Here is a 25,341-nt window from a genome sequence, read left to right on the forward strand (position 1 = left end):
ACCTATCTATGTTTCCGTTCTGGGAACCTAGGCCTGGGATAGGATGAGGACTGTAGGAAGCAAGTTCATTCGAAGTCAATCCTGAACAAGGGCAGACAACTTTCTACGTAACCAAGGATGACCTTGAACATCTCAGCTTCTTGCCTCTACCTCCCAGGTATTGGGATTACAGGCTTATGCCACCAGATCCAGTTTATGGGGTGCTGGGGAAGAGAACACAGAGCTTCAAGGATACTAGGCCATCACTCTACCAACTGGTCTATATCCCTAACCTGAAAATATAGGACCCTTCCCTTCCTCTCACCCCAGCCAGGGACAGAACCCAGGACCTTGTGTGCCATAGGCTGCACTATAACACTAAGCTGCATTCCCAGATCCTAATGCCATTTTGTTTGTTTAGTTTTTGAGACAGGATCTCCCTACATAGCACTGGCTATTCTGGAATGTACTATGTAGACTAGGCTAGCCTTGAACTCACAGAGATCTGCCTGCCTGTGCCTTCCTAGTGCTGGGATTGAAGGCCTTGTGCCACCACAACCTGGTACCATTTCTGATTATTTATTGTAGCCAGTTTTTAAAAATAATTTTTATAGATTTGAGTCAATTTCGTATCAGCTAAGATAATGCACTGCCTTCATCTTATACCTGTATGGGCCAAAAATGTAAAGAGCACAGTTCCAATCAGCCAGGTAAGTGAACAGAACTCACTGGGTCCAGGTCCTGACCCAGTGAGTTCTGTTCACTTACCTGGACCATAGGAAAGAGGCCCAGCCATGTTTCAAGGTTTGCCAAGGCCGGGTGGTAACTAGTAACAGGTTTGAGACCAAAGAGTTTGATCTTGGAGACTTGGAGCTCAGCCACAGGAGAGGAGAGGAGCAGAGAGTTCCAAAGAGGGGAAGGTGAGGCCGGGAGGGGCTGGGAAAAGTCCAGTGACTGGACAGATGGGGTCCTTCCTACTCTCCTAAGTTGTAGAGTTTCACCGTTCTTGGAGTTCCCTCCCAACCCCTTTTAGTCACTTCTGGGTCATACGTTAAGCCAAATCAGGTTGTAGCTATTTGCAGAGTATAAAGCAAGAAAGAATTAAGTAGACCTGTGTGCACCTCTGCTGAAGCTAGGTTCCTTTTTTATCTCTACAAGAAAAACCCCTTCATGGGGCTTCAGGTGTGAGCATTTAGTCTTAGGCTGCTTCTTGTCTCCAGCTTCCTAGGATCTCTCATCTCTGCCCCCACAGAACAATTAAAAAAGAAAAATCCAATCATCCTCTCTAAAGGATTCCAACCCTGGGCACTTACTTCCTCAAGGAATGCTCAGCATTGTGTTTATGTGAACTTATTTTGCCTTCATACCAACCCAAGGTGTAGGTGCTATTTCTAATTTGCTGATAAGTAAACTGAGGCTTGAGGTGCATTCCTGTCACCCCCTGTTCCACCAGCACAGACTCAAAAGCAACTAAGGGATACCTTGAAAAAAGACCAAACGACCAACCTGCCAGCCTTACACCTGTTATTTGCACCAATAAGCTTTGGGATTTAGAAGTGGGTTTAGGGCTAGGGGTGAGGCTCAGTTGGTAGAGTGCTCACCTAGTGTCTTAGTTAGGGTTTTTATGCTGAGAAGAGACACCATGACAACTCTTATAGAGGAAAACATTTACTTGGGGCTGGCTGGCTTACAGTTAAAAACTTAGTCTGGGGCTGGAGAGATGGCTCAGAGGTTAAGAGCACTGCTTGCTCTTCGAAAGGTCCTGAGTTCAATTCCCAGCAACCACATGGTGGCTCACAACCATCTGTAATGAGATCTGGTGCCCTCTTCTGGCCTGCAGCGATACATGCAAACAGAACACTGTACACATAATAAATAAATAAATCTTTAAAAAAAAAAAAAAACTTAGTCTGTTATCATCATGGCAGGAAGTATCATGTCATGAAGACAGACATGGTGCTGAGCCTGCCAGCCTTACACCTTTTAAAGTAAATTAACCTTTGTAAGCCCAAGTTTCCAAATTATTATTTTTGTTTTGTTTTGTTTTTTCTTTTTTTGTTTTTTCGAGACAGGGTTTCTCTGTGTAGTTTTGCGCCTTTCCTGGGACTCACTTGGTAGCCCAGGCTGGCCTCAAACTCACAGAGATCCGCCTGGCTCTGCCTCCCGAGTGCTGGGATTAAAGGCGTGCGCCACCACCGCCCGGCCCCAAATTATTATTATCATCATTATTATTAGAGACAAAAATCTCACTTTGCTGCCCTGGCTAGCCCAGAATTCACGATGTAGATCAGGCTGGCCTTGAACTCATAGCAATCCTCCTATCTCTGCCTCTTGAGTACTGGGGTTAAGGCATGTGTCACCATGCCCCAGCTTCCAAATTTGCTTTAAAAGGAGGGATGGTGACATGTTCGTGCTGTTCTGGAGAATATTGTAATAGATGTTAGGATGGCACCAGCTTGTGCTCATTAAACGTTTGCCTTCCTTTCCTGTCACAGTGCTCCAAATAAGACCCTAGCAAACACTTCATTCTATCTTCACCTTCGGAGCAGGCTGGTAGGTGAACCATCATCATTATGCTTAGTCTTAGATTACATTCATGGATTTATTTTGTGTCTTTGGGGGGTGTGGTTCTCTCTTTCCACTGCTTGGGCCCCAGGGATTAAACTCGGGTTATCACTTTGATGGCAAGTACCTTTACCGCTGTGTTATTGGCCTGGGAATTATTATTGTCATTGAGGAGAATGCTCAGTAAACAATCGAGTTAGAGTTGCCAGAATAGATACTTTGGATATTATTTGTTAGTTTAATGACATTCCAATTGAACTTGGCCTTCTAGGTTTCTGTCTGCTAAATCTGGTAACCCTAAGGGTCTGTAATAAACTACAGGGGGGAAGGAAATCACAAATGACCTGCCACCTCTGTGTTGGAAGCAGTTTGAGAATTGGTGGGAGATGACCTGGACATTCCTCTTCCAACATCACATACGTTTGCTGGTGTCACACTCTTCCTCTCTCAACCCTCTATCAAAGACTCATCCTGACGAAGGATATCTGCTAGTGTTCTAGAAAGCTCTGTCAGTCAGCTAGAACTCCTTTGTCATTGCCTTTCCTTCTGTGGCCAAACTTGTAAGGTTGCAGGCTTGACTAGGGTCAACTCTCAACTTTTTTTTTTAAGTCTAAAGAATTTCAATTAAGAATGAAAATGTGATGAGAGATTTTCCTAACCATTATCCAGCTTGCTGAGGACGCTTGTCATATCTGCTTTGCACTGTCAACTCTTAATAGCTGGCAGGAAAAATAAAATCTATAAGAACTGTTTAGGCTGAAAAGCAGGTTAACACAAAAGTCTGTAAATATTTTAAATAAAAATATTTTAGCTCTCACCATATTGATAAGAGCAGGAGGAACCACAGTCAACAGGGGCTCTGGAGAGCTACTTATTCAATAGTTATGAAATTCCAATGTGTGTAATGAGGAAGTTTCAGAGATTGGCTGCACATGGAGAATGCCGTTAACAGGGCTGATCTGTATTCTTAAAATTCAGAGCTAGGAAACCGGAGGCAGGAGAATAAGAGTTTACACAAGTGCTCGTTTCTCCCAAAGAACGGAAAGTCAGAATCTGGAACCTTCTGCTAGAGAAATCGAGATTACGGACAGTCAACCTGAGGCCTGGGAGCCCTGTCACTTCCTCCTGCCTCGGGTTACTCGGCCCATCCAGATCGCACCAGCGACAGGTGGATTAGCTGTGGTAACCACATCGGTGTAGCTGGCAGCACTGGGTTATGTTACAGCTCCTGCTATGACTCCGTGTTTCCAGAACCACACCAAAAGACATGCAGACATGTATCAGCAGGAATGCAAGATGCCTTCCCTACCATATCATCCTTAGCTCCAGGGATGGCTTGCCTCTGAGGACTATACGTAGTTCCTGTCCACCACTCTCTACTGGTAAGGAAGATTGACTGGTCAATGTCTGTGACAGCTACTGTCAACACCATACTGAACTTCACTCCAGGCTCACATAGTTGTCGTGAGTGCCCTGGCCTGGTCCACTCTCCTGGAGAGAATCTCAATAGGTCAAGAGAACAGGATTGACCTACTTAGGCTTCTGTTGTCTTTGCACCTCATCCTTCAGATGTTTAAGGTATTTTGAAGTACAGAATGCATAAACTATAAAACACAAAGCCCCTTATGCCCCACGGGACTGTGGCTAGTGATATGAAGCCCACAGCACACTGGTCAGCATGTTGTTCAGACATTAAACATTGCTGGTGTGGTCCTTCTTGGAGAACTCAGTGTATATGAGTAGACTGAAAACTTGGAGAAAATATGGGAAACTGGTTTGACTTTTGGTTGTTTGAGCCAGGGTCTCATGTAGCCCATGCTGGCCTCAAATTAACCATGCAGCCCAGGATGATCTTGACCTTCTGACCCTCCTGCTTCTACCTCCCAAGAATGCACCAACAGGCCAGTTTTATTCAGCTCTGGGGACGGAACACAGGGCTTCTTGCATGTTACCAAAGGGTGACATCTCCATCCAGCCCCTGTGTTTAACTTTAAGCAAACACCATGAAGAAACACACTCCTGTCTGTCTGTGGGTATGCTGAATTTCTTTCCGTACACCATCAGGTCTTATTTTAAAAAGTTTGAGAGGGAAGATTTTATTTTACACATATGGGTGTTATGCCTGCATGGCTGTCTGTATACCACATGACTCCAATACCCATGGAAGCCAGAGAGGGTGTTAGATCACCTGGGACCTGAGTTACAAACTGTTGTTAGCGGCCATGTGGGTGCTGAGAATAGAACCCAGGTCCTCTGGAAGAGCAGTAAGTGCTTATAACCACTGAGCCATCTCTCCAGCTGCCGTGAGATCTTATTGCTTCATTAAAGACCTGTCCTAGATGAGACAGATGTGTTCAATTCTGTCAGTTTCAGTGTCAATTTACATCTTTACTATGCTAGTAAGTTTGTGTTTTCTTTGAGATTCAAGGAAACCTGCAACACAGTTGACTTGTCCAAGACTCCAAAGTTTGGTGGCCTTACCTGTGAAGTGGGACAGCAATAATGCCATTTTCACAGGGCTGCAAGGAGGGTGGAGGTAATAATAAAGCAGCCGCAGCAGGCTGCTGTTACATATTCAATATTAAGATAAACGGAGTTTCAGACAGGGCAGCTACTATATCCATCAAGGGATTTGAAACCAAATGGTTAAATTCCAAAGCTCTGGAGCATCACTAATACCCCTTGGCTCACTCAGGCCCTCAGAACAGCTCCTGACCTCTGCGAGCTGTCTGGTTGCTGTTGCTTTCTTAAACTGACATAAAAAGCCCATGCGTGGTCACTGTTGTTTACCTCCGAAACCTTAGTTTCCCCGCTGCATACAAACACCCTAGCCTGGCATGCCAACCACTTCTCCACACCACACACCTCTGCTTGCTGCTTGCTCTTCTTCCTCCTTCTGTTCTCCATGTTATTTTGCCCCCAAACAGGCTTTGCTCAAACTCTTCTTCCAGAATGCCTTTAAAAATAACACGCACCACCCTTCTTATTTCGCTTCCTGCCAGGGATCCTTTAGAGTAAGTACTTAAGTTAACCTGATCGCAAACAGTAGGAAGCCCTGCTCTCAGAGCGTGCATTAGGAGTGGGGTGCTGGCTTCCATTTGCTTTAAATAGCTGACAGCTCTGAACTTCTAAGTCAGTCCTTACACTGTAAAGATAGCAAGCGCTTTGGTAACACAACACAGGCAAACAGAGGCAGAATTCCTGCAAGCTGACCCAGCCAGGCTTTATCTCTGAGCTGCCAGCCACAAGTGAGTTCCTAAAGGCAAAGGGGTTTTGTTTGGTTCTGTTTTTAAGAGCCTGAAAGCCTAGCATTACCGAATAACTAAGTGGTGGGACGCTTCGGTTTGTAAGTGGAGAATGAGTGACTTCAATTTTCACCTCACTGCAGGGGTCAGAACAAGGGTATGCTTAACACCTGCCTTCAAATGGGGAGGGAATATTCCCAATTTATGGTGGTGTTATAAAAATGCCTGTTTCCCATGGGAAAGGAACTCCTCTGGATGCCTGAGAGCTATTAACCAAGGGGGGAAATGGTTCAAGCATGAATGCCACCAAGCTTGATGACAACATGTGAGCTGTGATATCCCCCTATAAAAACATGAACGTAAAATAAATAAATAAATAAATAAGTAAAGTTTGTAGTCTTAAAAAAAAACCACACAAATAATTTCAGACATACACAGATGTCCCCGCCCCCCACCGCCCCTGGCATTGTTTACAGCAGCTAAAATCTAAGTGACAACTCACAAGTGTATCAGGGGAACGGTACATATGTCCATCAGTTTGATGGACGACTAGGCAGATATGATGGCCATGCCTGCAATCCCAGCAACGGAGAAGGGGAGACAGGAGGATCAGAAGGTCAAGGTCATCTATGGCTATGCAGTGAGTGTCAGGCAAGCTTAGGCCACACGAGACGCTCGCTGTCTAACAACAGAAACAGGACCAGCAAGCAACAGCTAAATTCTGATGGGATATTGAAGCAATGACTACAGGAACAGCCCTAGGCATCTCACAAGTAGGAATTTAATCCTCCCACCAACCTACGGCCTATTTACGATGATTAGAAGTCCCGTTTTACACACCAGGAAACTAAGACTCAGAGGAAGTAATTTTTTTCTAGATTACACAGGCAGTCCATGGCAGAGTCCGTTTGCCTCTATAGTCTTTGCTCTAACCATGATGACATTCCCTGGTCGTACTTTATTTTGCCTGATTTTTCTACATGATTAGTTCTATAAAAATGTTCGGCAGAAGACCATACACTGCCCACCGGGAGGAGATTAGACAGGGCTGGGTGGTAATGGATTCTGGTCCATCGTCACCTTCAGCGACAGCTGCTCGGGCTTCTTAGTCTTTCACTCTTGCTCTCAATAATTAATGTCTTTGTCATTTATAGTTCTTCCACACCACTAACTTCCTCCAGACCCCAACTCACAGATGAGGAAACGCAGCCTCATTTGGGGTGACACTGACTTTGTGCAAGCCTCAGTTCCCTGTTCTCTCTACTGTTCGGCAGAGGCGGATAATTTCAAGACAGTGTGTGACCTATCTTCAGCCTAGGGCTCCTCAAGGAAACTGCTAGAAACCAGCTGGACACAAGGAAGGACTGGATAAGACTTGGTCGGAGCAAAGTCAGCTAGAGCAGCTGTGCCATCCGAGGCTGAACTATCCACATCCCTCCAGGTGAGTCCCTGGCAGCCTCCTTCTCTGTCAGGTCCTGGGCTCTCACCAAGGAAAGTTGGTGAGACAAATCTTTCCCTTTTTGTCCCTGAACACGTTGTCACAGCTTTCACGGACCCACCTTTATTCCACAACTCTTCTCAGAAGTAGCCATGACACCACACAGAATTTTGACGCTGAGTAAGGGGACAGTAACCACTGTAACATTTGAGGTGTAGTCAGAGCTGACGACTGTAGACATTGCCCCAGCGACCTTCCCAAATTTCATTCACAGCAGTCCTATAGGCTAGGCTGCCCTTACTCCTACAGGCTAGGCTGCCCTTGTCTCCTGAGAAAACTGAGGCTTAGGGTGTCTGACACCTGCTCAGATCCCACAGAGTCAGGAGTGGGGAAGGGAGAGTAGGCGATCCACATGACAGAGCCTAAGCCATCATAAACTGACTTCATAACTGCCCTATACAACCACAGACTTTATGGATACACAAAGTCATATACATGTATGAGTATATGTACATATGAAAGTAGGAGAGATTGAGAAGATTAATGGGATTAGAAATAGGGGCATAAAGACAAGATGAGGGAGATTTAGTGCTGTGAAATGCTGTGGAATCAGTCCCCATGTATAATGAATATACAACAATACACACAAACATACATATACACATACACACACACATCAAATGCTCTCAATGAGGGGGAGTGGTGAGTAACTGAATGATGGGGTGTTAAGTGGAAACCCCTACTCTATCACTCAGGAGAGTGGATTATTCCTCAAGGACAGGAAGCCATCAAGCTTGGAAGGCATTATTTTATCAGTCCATTACTGAGCACGTTATTCAAAGACTTGGCTGGGAATGAGTACCAGGCGATCTGTAAATAATCTCTGGGTGAAGTTTACAGAAGTGGAATGCTAGCGTGGCAGAGACCAGACTTTCAGTGGGTCATTGACCTGGGTACTGCTTCCCATCAGAGGCTCCCCTCCAGCTTTGACAATGTCCGATTTTCTACCTAGGACCGCTGCACCGGCGAGGGTGAATTCACACAAACAATCTCTGCTGATGTGGCCAGCGAGGAACTTAGCCCCAGTGTCTGTGTGGCAACAATACAGCAGCTAGGTCAAGTGTATGAAGGGTGAGGCCCCTTCAGGGCAGCTGCAAAAGAAAGCCCCTATTAATCCCTTAACTAAGCAGCTGATGGATTTAATCTGTGTCTGCATACGTTAGAACCCTTTACACACAGCATCATTATATACTTTTAAAAAAAGCACAATTTAGCAAAGCTTTTCATGGATTTCTTCATCTCAATAACTGATGTGGTACACTACTAGAACTTTGGAGGGCTTCTGATTATAATTTTCTGTCACTCTGCCCTTAAAAATTGTGAGAAAGTTTCATTCTTCAAGTCATTCACCAAAAGAATAGGTCTCTATGTGAAGGAAGAGGAGATCTGAGGCTCCGGCCTCAGATCCCCTCTCTTTTCATTTTGCATCCATTATTATTTAAAGTAACTCATTTCACAACTGGGGAACCTCGTTCTACATAGTAAGATCAGAAAAGGAATCATTACCTGGTATAATCTCCCTTGCTTTCCTGAAATAAAAATAAAGACATGATCAATATGTATTTATGCTAAGCTCAATGAATGATTTATTCTTGGTTACTTTCCCTCTCACAAAACCCAGAGCTTCTTGTTAAGAAAGGTACTTAAGGAGCACTACCCACATGGTCACTATTGATAAGAAAATACGAGTATACATGAGACGTGTCTTACCATTAACAGAAGTGACTTATATGTATATTATATATTCTTCATATGTCTATATGAAGCACAGATAATCATTTCTCTGTTGCATTTCTAAGACCACAGGATAAAAACACTTGCATTGCAGTGCCGGATTTTTTTTTAGACAGGATGCACTTTTTAGACTCTGACCCAGGTAAATCAATACACATTATTTGCTTTCTCTTTACTTTTTAAACAAGTACAGGAACTGACTTCGCTTTTCAGCTGCCAGCGCCTTTAAGAATTAAAGGGTTCTTTACACAACCTCAAGAAAACGTGTACAAAAGTTGCTAAATTTAAATGAAAATTACAGCTGTTCTAACAACTGTTGCCTCCCAAGTTCAAGTAACTGGGAGTCCTTTTTCCAGGAATACAGGCTGAAATCTTCCCTTGGTGCAGTCTAAACTTCTTCGTGTCTTTGAGAAACATTATCACATGCTAGTTCATGCAAATGATCTGAAAACAGAATTCAGCAGGTCACAGCTTTCACTGAAAAACCGTTTAGTGGTTTGAAAAACCCATCGGGTTCTGGCCTGGCAAGAGTTTCAGAGTTGCAGGCAGTTAAACTAGATACCAAGAAACAAAAGGGAGCTGGTTAGAAGTGGTGAGTGAATTCTTACCTGCAACACCAGAGCTGCCAACTTGAAGATGGTTTCACTGTCTACTTCAATTTGCCCCTGTGGATGGAAGAGGAGATCATCACTGAACACATTCCTACCCTGAGCTGGAGCAAATGGCCGTGGAGCTGAAGAAGCTGTCACAGCTTGGCACCTCCAGTTTACGATCAAATGCAGAGCATACCATTGTGAGAGAGGGGGGTGAATAGAGAGACCTCAAGGAGGGTTGGGAGGAGTGTGTGTGTGTGTGTGTGTGTGTGTGTGTGTGTGTGTGTGTTCACTGGGTAGGGAAATTTTACTTAGAAAATACAAATAACTTGCAGGCTAAAAATTTAGACAATTTTTAAGTGGAAATATTTGAATATTTTTTATCTCTGCAAATTCATTTTTTAAGCTTTGCAGATTTTTCTGTATTATTATTTTTTTTGTTGTTTTTTCCTGAGATAATTTCCCCTCTCCAAGTCACAGCATGGTTACTGCAGCATAAACATGATGCAAGCATTATTAAGGCATAATTTCACTTGGTTGTCAGTAATGTACTATTGAGTTAATATTTGTTCCATCCTTGCTAGAATGAGAAGTCTTAAACACCAGTAACAGTAAATTGGAAGACGTCTGTAATTCTGTTGCTCTGAAAGTTTGATGAACTCAAATTCATCACTTTTCCATTCTTTTATTTCTTCGTTCTTCAAGATCCCAGGGAAAAATGGGGTTCTGGAGCTTGATTAACAAGAGTGTTTTTGTTAGGAGTCATGTTTAAACGTGGGTGAACAAATATTCCCTGCACCTTCACATCTTTAAATGCGTGGTGTGTGTAAATGGCAGTACTGTACCATGTAGTCTTACAACAGTAAGCTGGAACAGAGAAACTTCAAATTTAAGGTTGCGGGGGTGGTGGTGGGGTGGGGGGTGGTGGTGGTGGTATATGAGCTTGTAAGGATTAGCATGTACAGAAATAATGCACCCAAGGCCTTCCCTGTTAAGTACAGAGTCCTCAGCACTTGAAAGTGCACAATGTTTAAAGGCCTAGGAACTGCCTGGTGCTCTTTCTTCCTCCCTTTTATCTGTTGAACCTGAACTGTGGCAATTGTTAGTTATCCAAACCCATCGCTGGGAGTCACTAAACGGGTTAGGTCATTGTACAATAGGAGGTTTACAGGGGCACTACCCTTGGTGAGGGTTTCTGGAAAGATTAAGGTTGTCTCTTAGCATTAACTTGCTTAGAGTTCTCAAACAGAAAACAAACTAATAATAATTCTTATAGAAGCCATAGAACGAATCGACAAGGGAAAGCAGAACCGGTGAGATGGATCAGGAAGTAGGGAAGCAGGCCTGCTGATCTGAGGTCCAGCCCTGAGACTCAGGAGGGTAAGGAAAGAACCAGCTCCCTATGGTTGTTCTGACACAACCCCGCCCCCCATTAAAACATGAAAGACAAAAACAAAGAAGAGAAAAAGGAAAAACCCCAAGGTGTTACACTAGCAGTGATAATTATCAGTTTCCTTATATTAGAACATGAAAACAACTTCATTCCCCCATCAACACCAGTTGGGTCCTCCCTTCTCAAACCCAAGGCAGAAAATCTGCTTCAAAGGCTTGTTTCAAGAGCTCCCAGACCCCAAACCTTGGAATTCAAAGCTCGCCTACAATCTCTAGGAACTGATTATAAAATCAAAGAGAAGCCAGCCTGAGCTCAGGAATCAATGGCTCTCTGTGTTCCCAGCAAGACATTGGCCTTCTAATGGGAGAAATGATGAGTGGTTAATCCGCCAGGTGAGGTGGGTATTGATTAGATTACATTCTAGGAAGGTCAAATTCCTTAAATTCAAACCCAAAGAAACTCCTGGAGAAGGAGCAGAGGACAACAACAAATGCTCGAGCTTGAAAATGGGCCAGAACTCAACAGTTGAGAGATGAGAAAAGGTGTACTATTTGGAGTATTACAAAAGCCAAGGATGAATAAAAGAAGTTGAAAAGTCCTACCAACTCCCTGGATTCCCACGGACTCCGTTTGCCTCATCAAAACCTTAGATGAGTCATCTGAAAACCATTCCAGACACCACCTTTTTGAGTTAGCAAATGGAAGTTCAGCAGACAGATAAAAAAGGATAGATACCTAAAGCAGATATCCCTGGGGGAGCTGCCAAGTAATTCCCTACCTTGGAAGGGTCATTAAATATTAAAAATGCTGAAAGGAGGTACTGAAGCATAGAGAGACAGTACCAGGCTCAGACGGCACCATGTGCAGGCTGCAAACACCAGCTCACCCTTGGCCTGTCTTAGTTAAAGGAGCCCAAATCCAGTTTCGGAGGGGAAGGGGAAGAGGAAGGACAGGTGAAGGAATGTCTCCAACACACAGTTTGGCAAGAGCCCCACTTTGTTTTATAATTCTTGTTCTCCACATCACCTTACATATAACATATACATATACCTGTTCTAGATACCCAAGGCAAACCATTATGAACCCTAATACTGATCACTGTCACTTGACTAATTCATGGAGTTCATTAAACAATGCATCCATCAAGAACAGCCCATTCGTCCAGTTCTCAGCACTTCCATTTGGCAAAAGTCAATTAAGACTGAAGTATCCACATGCCTGGAGTATCAACACTGTTTAAAAACTGTAGACTGCCCAGGGCAGAAGAGTTCTTTTATCTCCAACCATGGCAACAGAGGTAATCGGATACAGGGCAAGCTAACACTTGAGAGGATCTCCTTACAGAGAAAGGTGAGGACATCCTTCAGTGGGTTTCCATGACTGCCAGCAACAAACAGAGCCAGAGACAGGAGCCAGATGATGGGGCTGAACACCCAAAGGTAAGCTGAGACAGCAGCCTGGTGCTTCGGAGCTGTGTTAGCAGTTCAACCACCAGGTTGAATTCTAGGTCCCCAATTAAGGGGACTAAAGGAAAGAAAAAGTCCTAGAACTAGAGAGGGAACTGAGTGAAACAGGACCCAATGGGTTCAGTCATCCCTGAAGATCGGGGAAATGCACTGTAGCATCCAATCTCCTTGTAGGTTGTGGCTCCAGACATCCTGTCCTGTGTTCTTCCCATTCTATTCTATTCCCGCTAACCCACAATTTCATTACCAAATCTCTAGCAATCTTCCAAAGGCATGCTTTGGGTAAAAAGTGGGCTCAGGCAAGACCGTGGAAAACGACTCAGAATGTCATCTCCATTGACAACAAAACTGTATGTTATCAGCAAGCACACTTTCTATAGTAGAACAGGAAGGCATTTCTGAGGACTCATTCTGTTCATCCTAGATGGATGTTGCATTTCATGGAAACATATTCTACACTATAACAGTCTGCTGTATTCTGACAAACTGTGGGGTGAGGTCAGTATGTTTCCCAATCTTTTGCTAATTATCTATTTTAAGAATAAGTTTACATTTTTAAAAAAGTTGTAAAAATCAACAAAAAATGTACACGAGGCTGAGGCTGCAGCTCAGTGGTAGAGCATTTGTCTATCATGCATGAGGCCTGGGTTTTGACCTTAGTGCTGCCAAGTAAATAAGAAAACAAATACCAAAATGAGAGAGAAAATTACTGTTTCAAATGATTACAATACTAATAGATTTGGAAACTAATATACTTTGTTGTTATTGATCTTGAATTTATGGTTCTGGGCATGAAACTTGAGTCTTATGCACGCTAGGTAAGTGCTCTACCACTGAGCTACATAATAATCTCAATTAATGAAATGAAGGTTCAATTGGAAACAGGATAGGATAAGTACATCCTCACAGGGATGATGTGAATATTATCTCTTCATACATCACTCATCAAGTACAAAGGGGAATATGGAGAGAACCAGATAGATCTTATCTCAACCCGGTGACAAGGGTGCCGACATCAGAAGAGAAAAATAGCACACGCCTTCTGATGCTGTGCACTTAGGATGGGGACACACACACACACACACACACACACACACACACACACACACTAGTGTGCTGTGCCAGTAAGTGTAGGTATCTTACAACTGCAACCCAAGGGTTAGGAGAAGCTCCCAGCTCCAGTGTTAGCTGATTTCTCTGAGGTAACATGTTCCCATCATGGCCTACTGCAAGTGACAAATAGAACTTCACAGAACTTGGGGTTTAAAAACTATGTGAGAATTGGTTCTCAGGAGCTAATCCAAGCTGTCCTCAGCATACCATGATGTAGAATTCCTGTCAAAAATAAATTACACCTTTAATCCCAGCACTCAGGAGGCACAGGAGGACAGAGCTCTGTGAATTTGAGGCCAGCTTAATCTACATAGTGAGTTGCCAGACAGCCAGGGCTATGTAGAGAGAGACCCTGTCTCAAAAGACAAACAAACAAACAAAATCACTAGATTGAATAGTGAGGAAACATTCATGAAACACAAGCAAACTGAAGGCCATCCTAGAAAACATCTTGCCTACACATAACGCCACTACACTGAATGTCCAAGTGATGGAGACCACAGGGTCACAACGACGGAATGAAGTGTGTTATCCTGGATCAAGGGGAAGGTGAGGAGGGTGGAATGATGGATTGTGTACTAGGCACCATTATGGGTCCGAATGTTCTAAGCTGGATCATGGTAACGTAGCTTTGTAAGATTTGCCCCTGATTGTGAGAAATACACAGTGGCATTCTTAGGCGTTAACTATTATTATTTACAGCTTACTCTTGAGTGGCTCAACTGAAAACTGTATACAGGGCACGGAGAATGTGTAAACGTGGATGTTGCACACCATGAAAAACTTATGGTTTGGTAAACATATATTTTATGCTTTGTGCTGTTCTTCCAGCTCTCGTATGAGTTTGAAATTATCTCATAGTAAAATTTTAAAGCTTGTTTAAGAGAAGAAGACTATTCCATTTTCCTGGACTGGTAGACATCCTTCTGTCTTGCCTGACAAGTAATACTCCTTTGGAAATTACTTCTCTCTCTTTTGGCTGTCCTGGAAATGTCATCATCATTATTGGGGGCAAGTGATGGAAATTGGTCCAGATACCTTTTCAGGGCTTTTAAAAATTAGAACCAAGGGAAGAAAGTTTTCTTTCGCTAGAGACAAAGCTGGGAAGATATGACCCAGATGGGACAAATGACCACACAGAGAAAGAGTCCTCTTCACACTGGTACTCAGTCATTTCCACTGCTGAGTGGGGCTGACTTCCCAGTCTAGTTGGAACTCAGACATTGCAGGCAACGATGACGTAGACGCTAGGTAGGATGCTCTCAGTGTGCTTTGTCCCTAAGACAGCCAACTGCAGTGAACAGATGTGACAAAGACACAAGCCAATACATGCACACTGCTCCCTGGAGATTGCCAGGTTTTTTCCTGAAAACACATGAACACAGAAAAATCTGCCAGCTCAGAGATGAGCGTGCTGTTATCCACAAAACCAGACTGGTGGGATAGACGAGCTCGATTTCTTTGCAGAGTGATTCTCCTAGGCAATGTTCTAGTTCCAGCTTAATAGAGTTTACTGTGCTTATAGCAGGTCAGGCCTTCTACTACCACATCTGCCTACAGCCTCTGAGTACATGAGCCAATATTTCCTCCTTGTGATACATTGTTCACTCACTCTTCTGGACCACAGCACCTTAAACTGTCAGCTGTTTGCTGTCCTATGGGGATGTGCAATTGAAAAATGGAGGTGATGAAAAATTTGGCAACGATGGAAGGTTTCTGAATGCACAATGACTAAAACATAATTCAACTCAAATGTGTAATGAATCTGAAGTGTTTGTGTCAGTGCTGGCTTGCTTTGAATCACAGGATCACAGGATTTGACGGAAGCCTTGGGACTACACAATAAGAACCATGTGACACCAACAAACACTGAAACACCTCAGCTCAGACCAGAGACGACTGGATATTATAAACTACAGTGTATTTGCTGAATAGGTCAAATTTTCTCCTCTTATACAAACATAATGGTTTAATTACAGAAAACAAAGACTTCTAATATTTCCCTACCATCCTTCTTGAGGGTGTAATTATCAAATAGGTGTATCTATGAATTACATTGGGGAAAGATGCTTAATTTTAAAAATTGATGCTTGGTCATGGATGAGGGGTGGAATTAGCCAGAGGATGGGGAGGAATGCTGTGATACTGGGTTCTCGACATGATATTGTCGCGGGAATCTTTCTGGATTAAGCACTCTAACACCAACAATAGTGGAAGAGGCCGGGCGGTGGTGGCGCATGCCTTTAATCCCAGCACTCGGGAGGCAGAGCCAGGCGGATCTCTGTGAGTTCGAGGCCAGCCTGGGCTACCAAATGAGTTCCAGGAGAGGCGCAAAGCTACACAGAGAAACCCTGTCTCGAAAAACCAAAAAAAAAAAAAAAAAATAGTGGAAGAGAAGAGATGCCACTGGTGAGCTGAAGCCAGGACAGCTCCTGAAAGGCTTCAATGCCAGGTCCGGTTTGCACTCACATTTTATACTCTAAAACCACAAGGTGGACTGGGAAAGCAGGTGAGATTGTACAGAAGAGTACGTGGCAGTCAGCAGGGTGTTAAGGGCAATGGCCCATTGTTTCAGCTATTCCTCCAGGTCATTCTGGTCCAGGTAGCAAGCAAAGTTATGCTTGGCAAAGAGGCAGGACAAGCAGTGCTAAGTAAATCTCTGAACAAATCAATAAATCAATATCTGATAATTGGTTGTATCTACCTTATTCTAGCAGCATGACCATTGCCGTCAGGAACTGAGAGCGGCTGTGGGTACCAGCAGAAGACTTCTACAAGGTCAAGCCAAGATCAGTCGACATTGCAGCAGGCAGCACTAATTAGACTCGTGGGTAAAAGCAAAAATGAAAAGAAATACAGGAGTGGCAACAACAACAAAAAAAAAAAAAGAAAAAGAAAGAAAGAAAGAGAGAGAGAGAGGATGTGGTTTGAGTGAGAATGGCCCCATCAGCTAATATTTGAATGCTTGGTTCCCAGTTGGTTTAGGAAGGACTAGGAGGTGTGGCCTTGTTGAAGGAGGTGTGTCACTGGGGCTGGGCTTTCAGGTTTCCAAAGTCCACACCAGGACCAGTCTCTCTCTGCCTCCCATCTGTGAATAATATGTAGGTGCTCAGCTGCTGCTCCAGAACCATGCCTGCCTGCCTGCTGCCATGATGGTCGTGGACTCACCCTCTGAAACTATAAGCAAGCTCCCAATTGAATGCTTTATTCTATAAGGTGCCTGGGTCATGGTGTTTCTTCACAGCAAGAGAACAGTGACTAAGACAGATATATGGATATGGGAAAGGGACCTGTTGGGGAACATCCAGAGAAAGTGAGAGGGGGAACCTGGGAGTAAATAGGATCAAGACACATTGTATACATGTAAAGAAATTGTCAAAGAATAACTAAATGATGTTTAAAATTTGACTTTTGAGAACCAAGCATGGTGTCAAAGCCTGTAATCCCAGCCAGCACTGGAAGTGGAAGCAAGAGGCTCAGGAATTCAAGACCACCCTAGGCTCCATAGCAAGTTGGAGACTAGTCTGCTAGCCTGGGCTAAAGACCTCATCTGGAAACAGAAAAGGAAAGGGGCAGGCAAGCTGGCTGTGGGTAAATGCACCTGCCACCAAGCCTGACAACCAGAGCTTCTTCTGTGGGAACCACATGGTAGAGGAGAGAATGCCACACTTATTCATTGTACATGTGCAACACACATAATACAACACACACACATTTATTTTCAAGAAAAAAGAAACACTGTAAAAATCGCCCCTTGAGTTGCTGATCTGAATTGCATTTATTTAAAAAAAAAAATCATTCAGTGAAGTTGGGCTTGAGATTAGGTCAGAAATTCCAACAGTTTCCAAACTGACCCTAAGCATACTTATGTCATTTTGTCCAGTAAATATGTACAAAGCCCTATGCTCAGCACTGGGGATTATAAAATCAAAATGTCAGTCAGCAGTGCCAAATACTCAGCCAAGATTTAAGATTTTTTCATGTAAAACGAACAAATATATCCATCTCATTAGTATGCAAATTTGCTTTCATCCTTAATAAATGGTAAGATTACTCATAATACCAAAGAATTGCTTTAAAATAAATGTATGTTAACGTATAATGTGCAAAGTTATTTTATATACCTTGGGTCAAATAAAAATTTCTTGGACAAAAAGGTGTCATGGATAGAAAAAGTTTAAGAACTCTACTCTAGATTACAAGCCTGGAGCACCTGACTCCTCTGAGCACTGTCCCATCTAGGACACTGAGCAGCATCTGGTCTACTTACTGGATATGGGCAACATCCTTTCCCTAGCTGTGACAGCAAAAATTGTCTCTACACACTGTCAGATGCCCCCCTAGGGGACAAGACTAACCCTAGTTAAGGACTGTTGCTCCAGATTTCCAATGTTTTATTCCTCAGCTAATCCAGAGTCACCAGAAACCTACATAATTGAGCCCTAAGGGTTATCCTAGATAAAACAGCTTTTGGGGGAAACTCTGTTTCAGCATTACTCCACTGGCTCCGGTTGAAATACGATGCAGCAACACTCAGAAGTCATTATTTTAATAACCCCAGGTGGTTATTGAGGACATTGTTGATTACATCATATAATAGCCCTTTATGAGGACCCATGGGAGAAGTTTCCAAGCCTTAGTACCCAGGTTGCCTATGTTCCTTCCTGCTTTGTTGAAATCTTAATGGCCATGGTGAGCTACGCACTGGCCTGAATACTATCTTGCTTTGGCTCTTAAGAGAAACTAAGCTCATATTTGTGGACTGACTGCTTTATATTGGCCAAACTAAATTTAGTTTTACACTAACTGTGTTTCTCGTAGCATCTAATTATGTCTATTTATTGTCTTACTTAAAGATAACTCCGATTTCATCACTTACTCAATGTGAGTTTTAACAATTGAGATACATACAACAAAATGAACCGACCCCAGAGCACAGTCTGATTGCTTTTGCTCATTTCTGTTTGAGGTTTTGTTTTATGGAGACAGGATCTTGATTTGTGATTACCCTGCAAGTCTCTCAAATTCTGGGATTACAGATATGTGTTATCATGTCCAGACAGCTAGGTGCATTGTCACACATGCATGTCACCTAGGGAATCCTCACCAACACTGGCAATCAGACATACTCACTAACATTTTCATCTTAGGGAAATGTATGTCTTTTTATACATGACATTAAATTAGTAAAATACTTTTTGGTAACTAAGAAATCTTTTATTTATTTATTTAGTGGTGCTGGCATGGGACTTCTCGGGTCTTGTGCATGTCCGGCAAGTACTCTACCACTAAGTCACACCTCCAGCCCCACTAAGTAGAGAAGTGTGAGGTAATGCTGCAAATGTGACCACTCATCTGTGCAAGCCTTTATCATTGCATTCTATTGGCCATGACACTAAGTTCCCTTTCTGTTTGAGAAGCTGTGTAGTTCCAGCACTGTGTACACCCCAGTGGTCAGGTGAGTATGCACTGTGTCCTTCCATCTCTTCAACTTGGACCTGCTGCTCCTCTGGCCTGTGATGTCAGATTGTATGAGAACCTATCTCCCTCTTGATTGCCCAAAGAAGCATGGGATTTGGGTGACTTACTTTTTCTAAAACTCAGTTCTTCATCTGAAAATGGGAATGTCTCAGTTAGATTTTCTCTTGCTTTGAAGAGACACCATAACCATGGCAACGCTCATAAAGGAAAACATTTAATTGGGGTGGCTTATAGTTTCAGAGGTTTAGTCCATTGTCATCATGGTGGACATGGCAGAGTGTAGCAGGCAGACATGGTGCTGGAGAGGAGCTGAGAGTTCTGCATCTTGATCCATAGGCAACAGGAAGTGAACTGTGTCACTGGGCGTAGTTTAGGCATATGAGGCTTCAAAGCCCACCCCTACAGTGATGCACTTCCTCCAATAAGGCCATACCTACTCCAACAAAGCCACACTTTCTAATAGTGCCATTCCCTGTGGGCTTATGGGGGCCAATAACATTCAAACTACCAGGGGAAATAAGCATCAATTTCACTTAAAAATCTAGAAAACTTAGTGAAATTGACGCCCTCCAACTTCCTACACAGACAAGGAATCTTGAACTCCTGATCCTCCTGCCTCCACATCCCAGGTGCTGGGATTATAGTCATGTACCAAATGTCACCTCAAGTTTCACATGAAATTATATCTCTTTCTATCTTACCTGCTTTATTCTGGGATACTTTGTCCGATTCTGTTATTCCATAAAATTGACTCAATGTTCATTATTTTTCTGGTAAGATAAATGCATTATTTTTTCCCTATTAATCCTTGGCATTATTCTCTACCTTTATTTTTAAAATTTGAAAATAATCTTGTCAAGTTAAAAAAAAAAAGTACCCTACTTGTCTTCCAGTTTGAAACCACAGCGTGCTTCTCCAGAAACTGCTCAGTAATGGTTGTAAATAGAGTCTGTGCTAGGAAGGTCATCAAACTGTAGGCTAGAATCAATACTTCATATTTCATACTCTCCTTGATCAGAGGCCTCTTTTCCATCCTTTTACCTGTCTGGTGACCATCATTGCACAGGGTGCTTTATAAAAGTTAACGGTGTCGGTAACCTTTTGTCGCCTGACTTCCGTTTTCAGGCAGGTGGTAATACCGTCTCCAGTAATACTCTGGTGCAGTTCTTTGCATCAAACAGGATGCACCTGAGTTCATTGTGTGCTGAATACACTGTAGTCCTCTGCGACTGCTGGGTGACTGTAAGCTGGGCTTAGACCAACTTTTGGGCAAGGTCTACTAAAACTTAACACACATTATATGCCTTATGGTCTAGGTACATAATATATAACAATCCTAGGGACACATGTCACAGACATATGTGCGTGTGCCCATTACAAAACAGTCATTAGCATCTTCATGGAAGTGCTGTTGATAACAGCCAGGGTGCAAGCTCCCAGACACCCATCAGTGGATAAACTATGGCATAGTGATATTGTGGACTCTTGAGCACAGTGAAAGTGAATAAGCTGTGGGCAGCAACTATATACAAGGATCTGATGGATCTCAGCAACAGAAGTCGGGGAGCTAGACATTCCGAGAATGCACCCGAGTGACTCCTGCCCTGCCGAGGACATGATTAGCTAAAACTTTGGTTAACAGATTGAGTTTGGGAAGAGAGATTCAAAACTGGGAAGAACACACCAGGGCCTTCTTGGTGGCCATTATGGTCTTCTACTTTGACACTGGCACTGGTTACACTATCGTGTCCTACTTGTGGATTTTCACCGAGCTGTGCACGTAGGTTCTATGCTCTTTGCTCGTTGTACTGATACCTCAATATAAAGTCACAAAACAAGCAAAATTCTCAGTCTTATCACAGCTTCTCTCCATTTTCTCCAACAGCAACACCATCCTCCATCTTTACCTGCACACTGTCTGTGGTGACTATTTACACCTTCTGATACATTACACACCTCATGTGCCATTAAGGACATGGAATTTTAGCTATTTTGGCAACTGCATTATCTTCAGGACCCAGGATCTACCCCCTGCCCCCGGTATACAGTAGGTATTCAGTACTATTTATAGAATATATGCAGAAGAACACCGAGGTGATGAGGGTATAGAGTCTGCTTTTAATAAGGAGTGCTTCCTGTATTTGTGGATTCATTGTACACTTGCTTTGCTTAATCTTTAACTTGGAGTAAAACACTCCTCTTTTCGAACTGTGAGGATATTAACCAGGCTACACCTATGAACACTGTAGGTGGAGGGTGTGAGCAGTGGTTCTAGTCGCACAGTTTGGAGACAAGATACAGAGAAGCATCAGATTCTGAAAAGACATTTACTCTTCTAGCCTCCTTGGCTTCCTGTACAGTAAGAACACAAGAGCAACTGGCCTGCACACTTCATGGACTTTGGAGGACGAAAAGAAGAACGACAGAAGGATAATCTGAAGAAGTCAAATGTATCACAAGGAAACCAGAGTGGAGGTTCGATGGGCGTGTGCCCTAATTGCAAAGACACAGGCATCATGACCAAAGTATCTGCAGACAGCGTCTCAGAAACTTGATCACAGTGGAGATAGGGATGGGGAGGGAGGAAGAGAGGAAGGGGAGGGGGAAGGAGGAGGGGAGGGTACGTGAATTAGGGCTCTGCTGTTAACTCTAGAATAATGCTGATGAACTTTGGCAATAGACATGAGAAAGAAGGGTAAACTGGATCATGTTTCCCCCTCAGGGGCAGCCCTGACTAGTGAGTAAAGTTTACTTTCAGTTGAAGGCAGACAGAGGACTTGAAAGTCTGTTCTTAGAATGTGATTCCAATTCACTTAAAAGAAACAAGATCCTATTCTCCACTGAGAGGAAAAATGGCTGATTCCAAAGCCATGGCAATGAAAATACATGGCCATCCTGGGCTTGTCCTACTGTATCAGAAAGTAAGGAAGTGTGCAAAGGATGCAGACTGGGCAGGGGGTGGCAACAGGTCTGTCATCTCAGATCTTGGGAGACCAGAGACAGAGGCAAGAGAATCAGAGGTTAGTGTTCAGCCTGGTCTACATAGGTAGACCCTTTTTTTCAAAAAATAAAGCCAAACAAATAGTGAGCAAGTGATGGGACAAACCAAAGGGACACAGGAGCCAACTTAGAGGGGATTCCATTAGCCACAGAGGGAGGGATGTGAGCATCGAAATGAATGACAGGACTAGATAGCAACAGACTGAATAAAGAGTAGCCCATGAGCCTGTGCAGATCACTTAGAAATATTTGAAATGGTAAAGATGGAGAAGAAGGAAAAGTTGCTCTTTAGATGAAGGTTGAAGGTGTCAGAATTCAAAATCGCCATTGAAGGTGACCACATTATCAACTGCCTGGGGAAAGGTCACCCTGGAAATGCAAGATGGTTGTCCAGGACTGTGGGGAAAGAGGACAAACAGTCTCCAAGTATCAACTCCAGGTGATTTGTTTATTAGAAGGGGACAAGGTAGCCTCACAGTAGAGAAGCCCAGCAGACATCAGTTCAATTCTAAGTGAGATGTACTGGTACTGTTTGCCTCCTGTGAGACATCCTGAAGAATACAATAGCATTTCTGTAGTATCCCTACAGTGGGGACATTACCAGACCTGTGGTCCTCAATCTTGGGTATGTAGTAGAAGACTTGGGGATCTGGGAAAGGATGCATGGGCCAGGCTCATTGAAGGAGGGCAGCGTGTGGGTTTCTATGCTTTCACCCTGTTTCAGATGATTTGGAGACACACCCAGCCTGGTATGTGTTTGAAACTCCAGAGTTAAACAAATAGTGGACAGACATTTTCCAAGGCAATCTGCCTGTTCTCTTCAAATGTACTAGCACAGTAAAAGCCACAGGAAGACTGGACCCCAGTGCTTGGGTGTAGAAGGGACTGTAGAATAAGGACAGTGTGTGATCCTAGATGGGACCTTGGGTCAGAAAAGAGAAGACTAAAAACAGTTAAAACATTGGAACCAGAGAGAGATCTGAGCCAGGACAGTGGATCACACACACAAGTTGTGAACTGTGGGTTGTCCCATTAAGAGATGTTTGCTTCACTCAATACTGCACACCCATCACCTAGGTAGTTCCCATCACCCAAGAGATATTGGCAAGGTAAGTATTTTTGAATGAGTTTCTCTGTATTTTTTTGGTGTACATATATATTTATGTGTGTGCATGTGTGTGTGTGTGTGTGTGTGTGTGTGTGTGTGCATGTGTCTATGGAATCCAAAGGTCAACCTCAGGAATTTTCTTCCTCAGGATTGCTGCCACCTTGTTTTTAAAAGCAGTGTTTCTAAGGGGTGTTGGGGGCGGGTAGAGCCAAGGCTAGCCAATTACCAGGTTGGCTGATGAAAGCATCCCAAGGATCCTCCTGTCTCCTCTTCCCCAGCACTGAGATTACACACGTGTATCACCAGGCCAGGATATATATTTAAATGTGTTCTAGGAATGGAACTCAGCTCTTTAGGCTTGCATAGCAAGCAATTTGCCGACTGAGCCATCTCCCTAGACCCCCTTCAATGTTTTCTTTTACTTTATTATTATTGTATTGCTTTTCAATTACAACATAGTTAATCACTTCCACTCCTCAATTTTTTAAAAGCTAAACTTTTTTTTTAAAGATTTTATTTTAATTCTGTGTGCGTATGTGTGTTTGTATGCAGCTGTGTGCACATGAGTGCAACTGCCGGAGGGAGCTGGAGGCATGAGATCCTTTGGAGCTGGAAATACAGGTAGCTGTGAGCTGCTTGATGTGGTCCCCAGGTCCTCTGCAAGAGCAGTACATACTCTGAACCTTTGAGCCATCTCTCCAGCCCGAAACTAAACTTTTGATGACAGGGTCCTACCCAATGCACAATGTCAGCAGACTGTGTGTTCCCCTTTCTTCTGCTTTCATTCTCACTGGCACCCCTCCCCACAACCTGAGGGTGGAGTCCCACTGTATTTCTGGTAGAGAAAGCTATCACCCAGCCAAAGGTTAGACTGGCTCACCATTCCACCAAATCTGAACCTTTTTTATAAGCTCTTGCGCCAACACATTTTCAAAGCAAGGGAGTGAATGTTTATGAGTCTGCTCTGGAAATTGGAGGCGTGGTGAGCTCGGCCAAAGAGTTAGTTATGCATGCAAGAGAGACCGGGAGCCTAAATAGGTCAGGAACTGCTAATAAGCATGCAGCTTCTAAGGCACCCACATCTGATACCCAAGCGGAGACAACTGAGGAAGAGACGAATAACCATTATGAAACAGTGAGAACCAGGTGCCCAGCTTCTGTCCTCACCCTTACACATGGAAGATTACATACACAGCAGGCTTTAATTACTGCCTTCTAATTGCTTAAACACAGCCTGGCACCAATTTACAACGACAATTTGAATTTGTAGTAGGAGAGCATTCTGATAGAAAACCAGTCATTTAAATAAAGAAGTGCAAGGTGCTTACAAGATAATCAGAGATGATTACAGGGAGAAAGGGATGAATCAGGAGAAAGTTATGGTCCTGATGTTAAAACTAAGCCTTTGAGTGGAAAATGTTCCCTGCTAAAGTTACTGCCCTGTCTAACTGGATGGTTTTACAAAAGTAAATATACAAAGATAACTTTTATTTTCAGGACTACTGTGCCTCCATCAGATAGGCACTCCATCCATCCATCCATCCATCCATCCATCCATCCATCCATCCACCCACATCCATCCACCCACCCACTCATCCACTCACCTACCCATCTATCTGAACAGCACATACAACATTCCATGAGTTGGAGTCCTGACTAAATGAAAAGGAGAAAGTGACGTATGCTCCTGTCACCATGCTTTCCTCCCTTGACTGACTGAATATCTTCAAACTGTGAGCCAAAATAATCCCTTTAAGTACTTTTGTCAGACATTTTATCAAAAAAATATAACTAATAGTATCTTAATTGTGGTTGTATCTGCTCAGGTACTGCTAATACATGAGGACGTGTTACGACATGGAGAGTGCTGTTGACAACAGAAACAATACACCTTGACTTGGAGCTGGAGAGATGGCTCAGCAGTTGCAGGAGGTTAAGGCTACTCTTCTGGAGGGCCCAGGTTCAATTCCCAGCATCCACATGGTTGCCCACACCCTCTTTAGTTACAGGGGCTCAGATTGCCTCTTCCGGCCTCCACAGGCACTGCATGCACACAGTGCACAGGTATACACACAGACAAACACTCACACACATAAAATTTTTCTAAAGGAAAAAAGAAAGAAAGAAACTATGACTTAGTACTTCCTGCCCACGCTGAGAGCTTGT

The 25,341-nt window shown here is 43.4% G+C and overlaps 1 protein-coding gene across 6 annotated transcripts in view; it reads right to left on the reverse strand.

Moving 5' to 3' along the window:
* Window positions 1–25,341, reverse strand: part of Frmd4b (FERM domain containing 4B) — a 332,248-nt gene that overhangs the window by 56,993 nt on the left and 249,914 nt on the right. For all 6 annotated transcript variants that reach the window (XM_052719520.1, XM_052719515.1, XM_052719517.1 and 3 more), the window contains 2 exons: window positions 9,630–9,686; window positions 8,794–8,816 (listed from right to left, as the gene is read on the reverse strand). In XM_052719520.1, coding sequence (XP_052575480.1) covers window positions 8,794–8,816; window positions 9,630–9,686 — 80 coding nt within the window. The remainder of the gene's footprint in view (window positions 1–8,793; window positions 8,817–9,629; window positions 9,687–25,341) is intronic.

This window comes from Peromyscus californicus, unplaced genomic scaffold (genome assembly GCF_007827085.1).
Source record: "Peromyscus californicus insignis strain IS unplaced genomic scaffold, ASM782708v3 Scaffold_6__1_contigs__length_162567912, whole genome shotgun sequence".
NCBI classification, from domain to species: domain Eukaryota; kingdom Metazoa; phylum Chordata; class Mammalia; order Rodentia; family Cricetidae; genus Peromyscus; species Peromyscus californicus.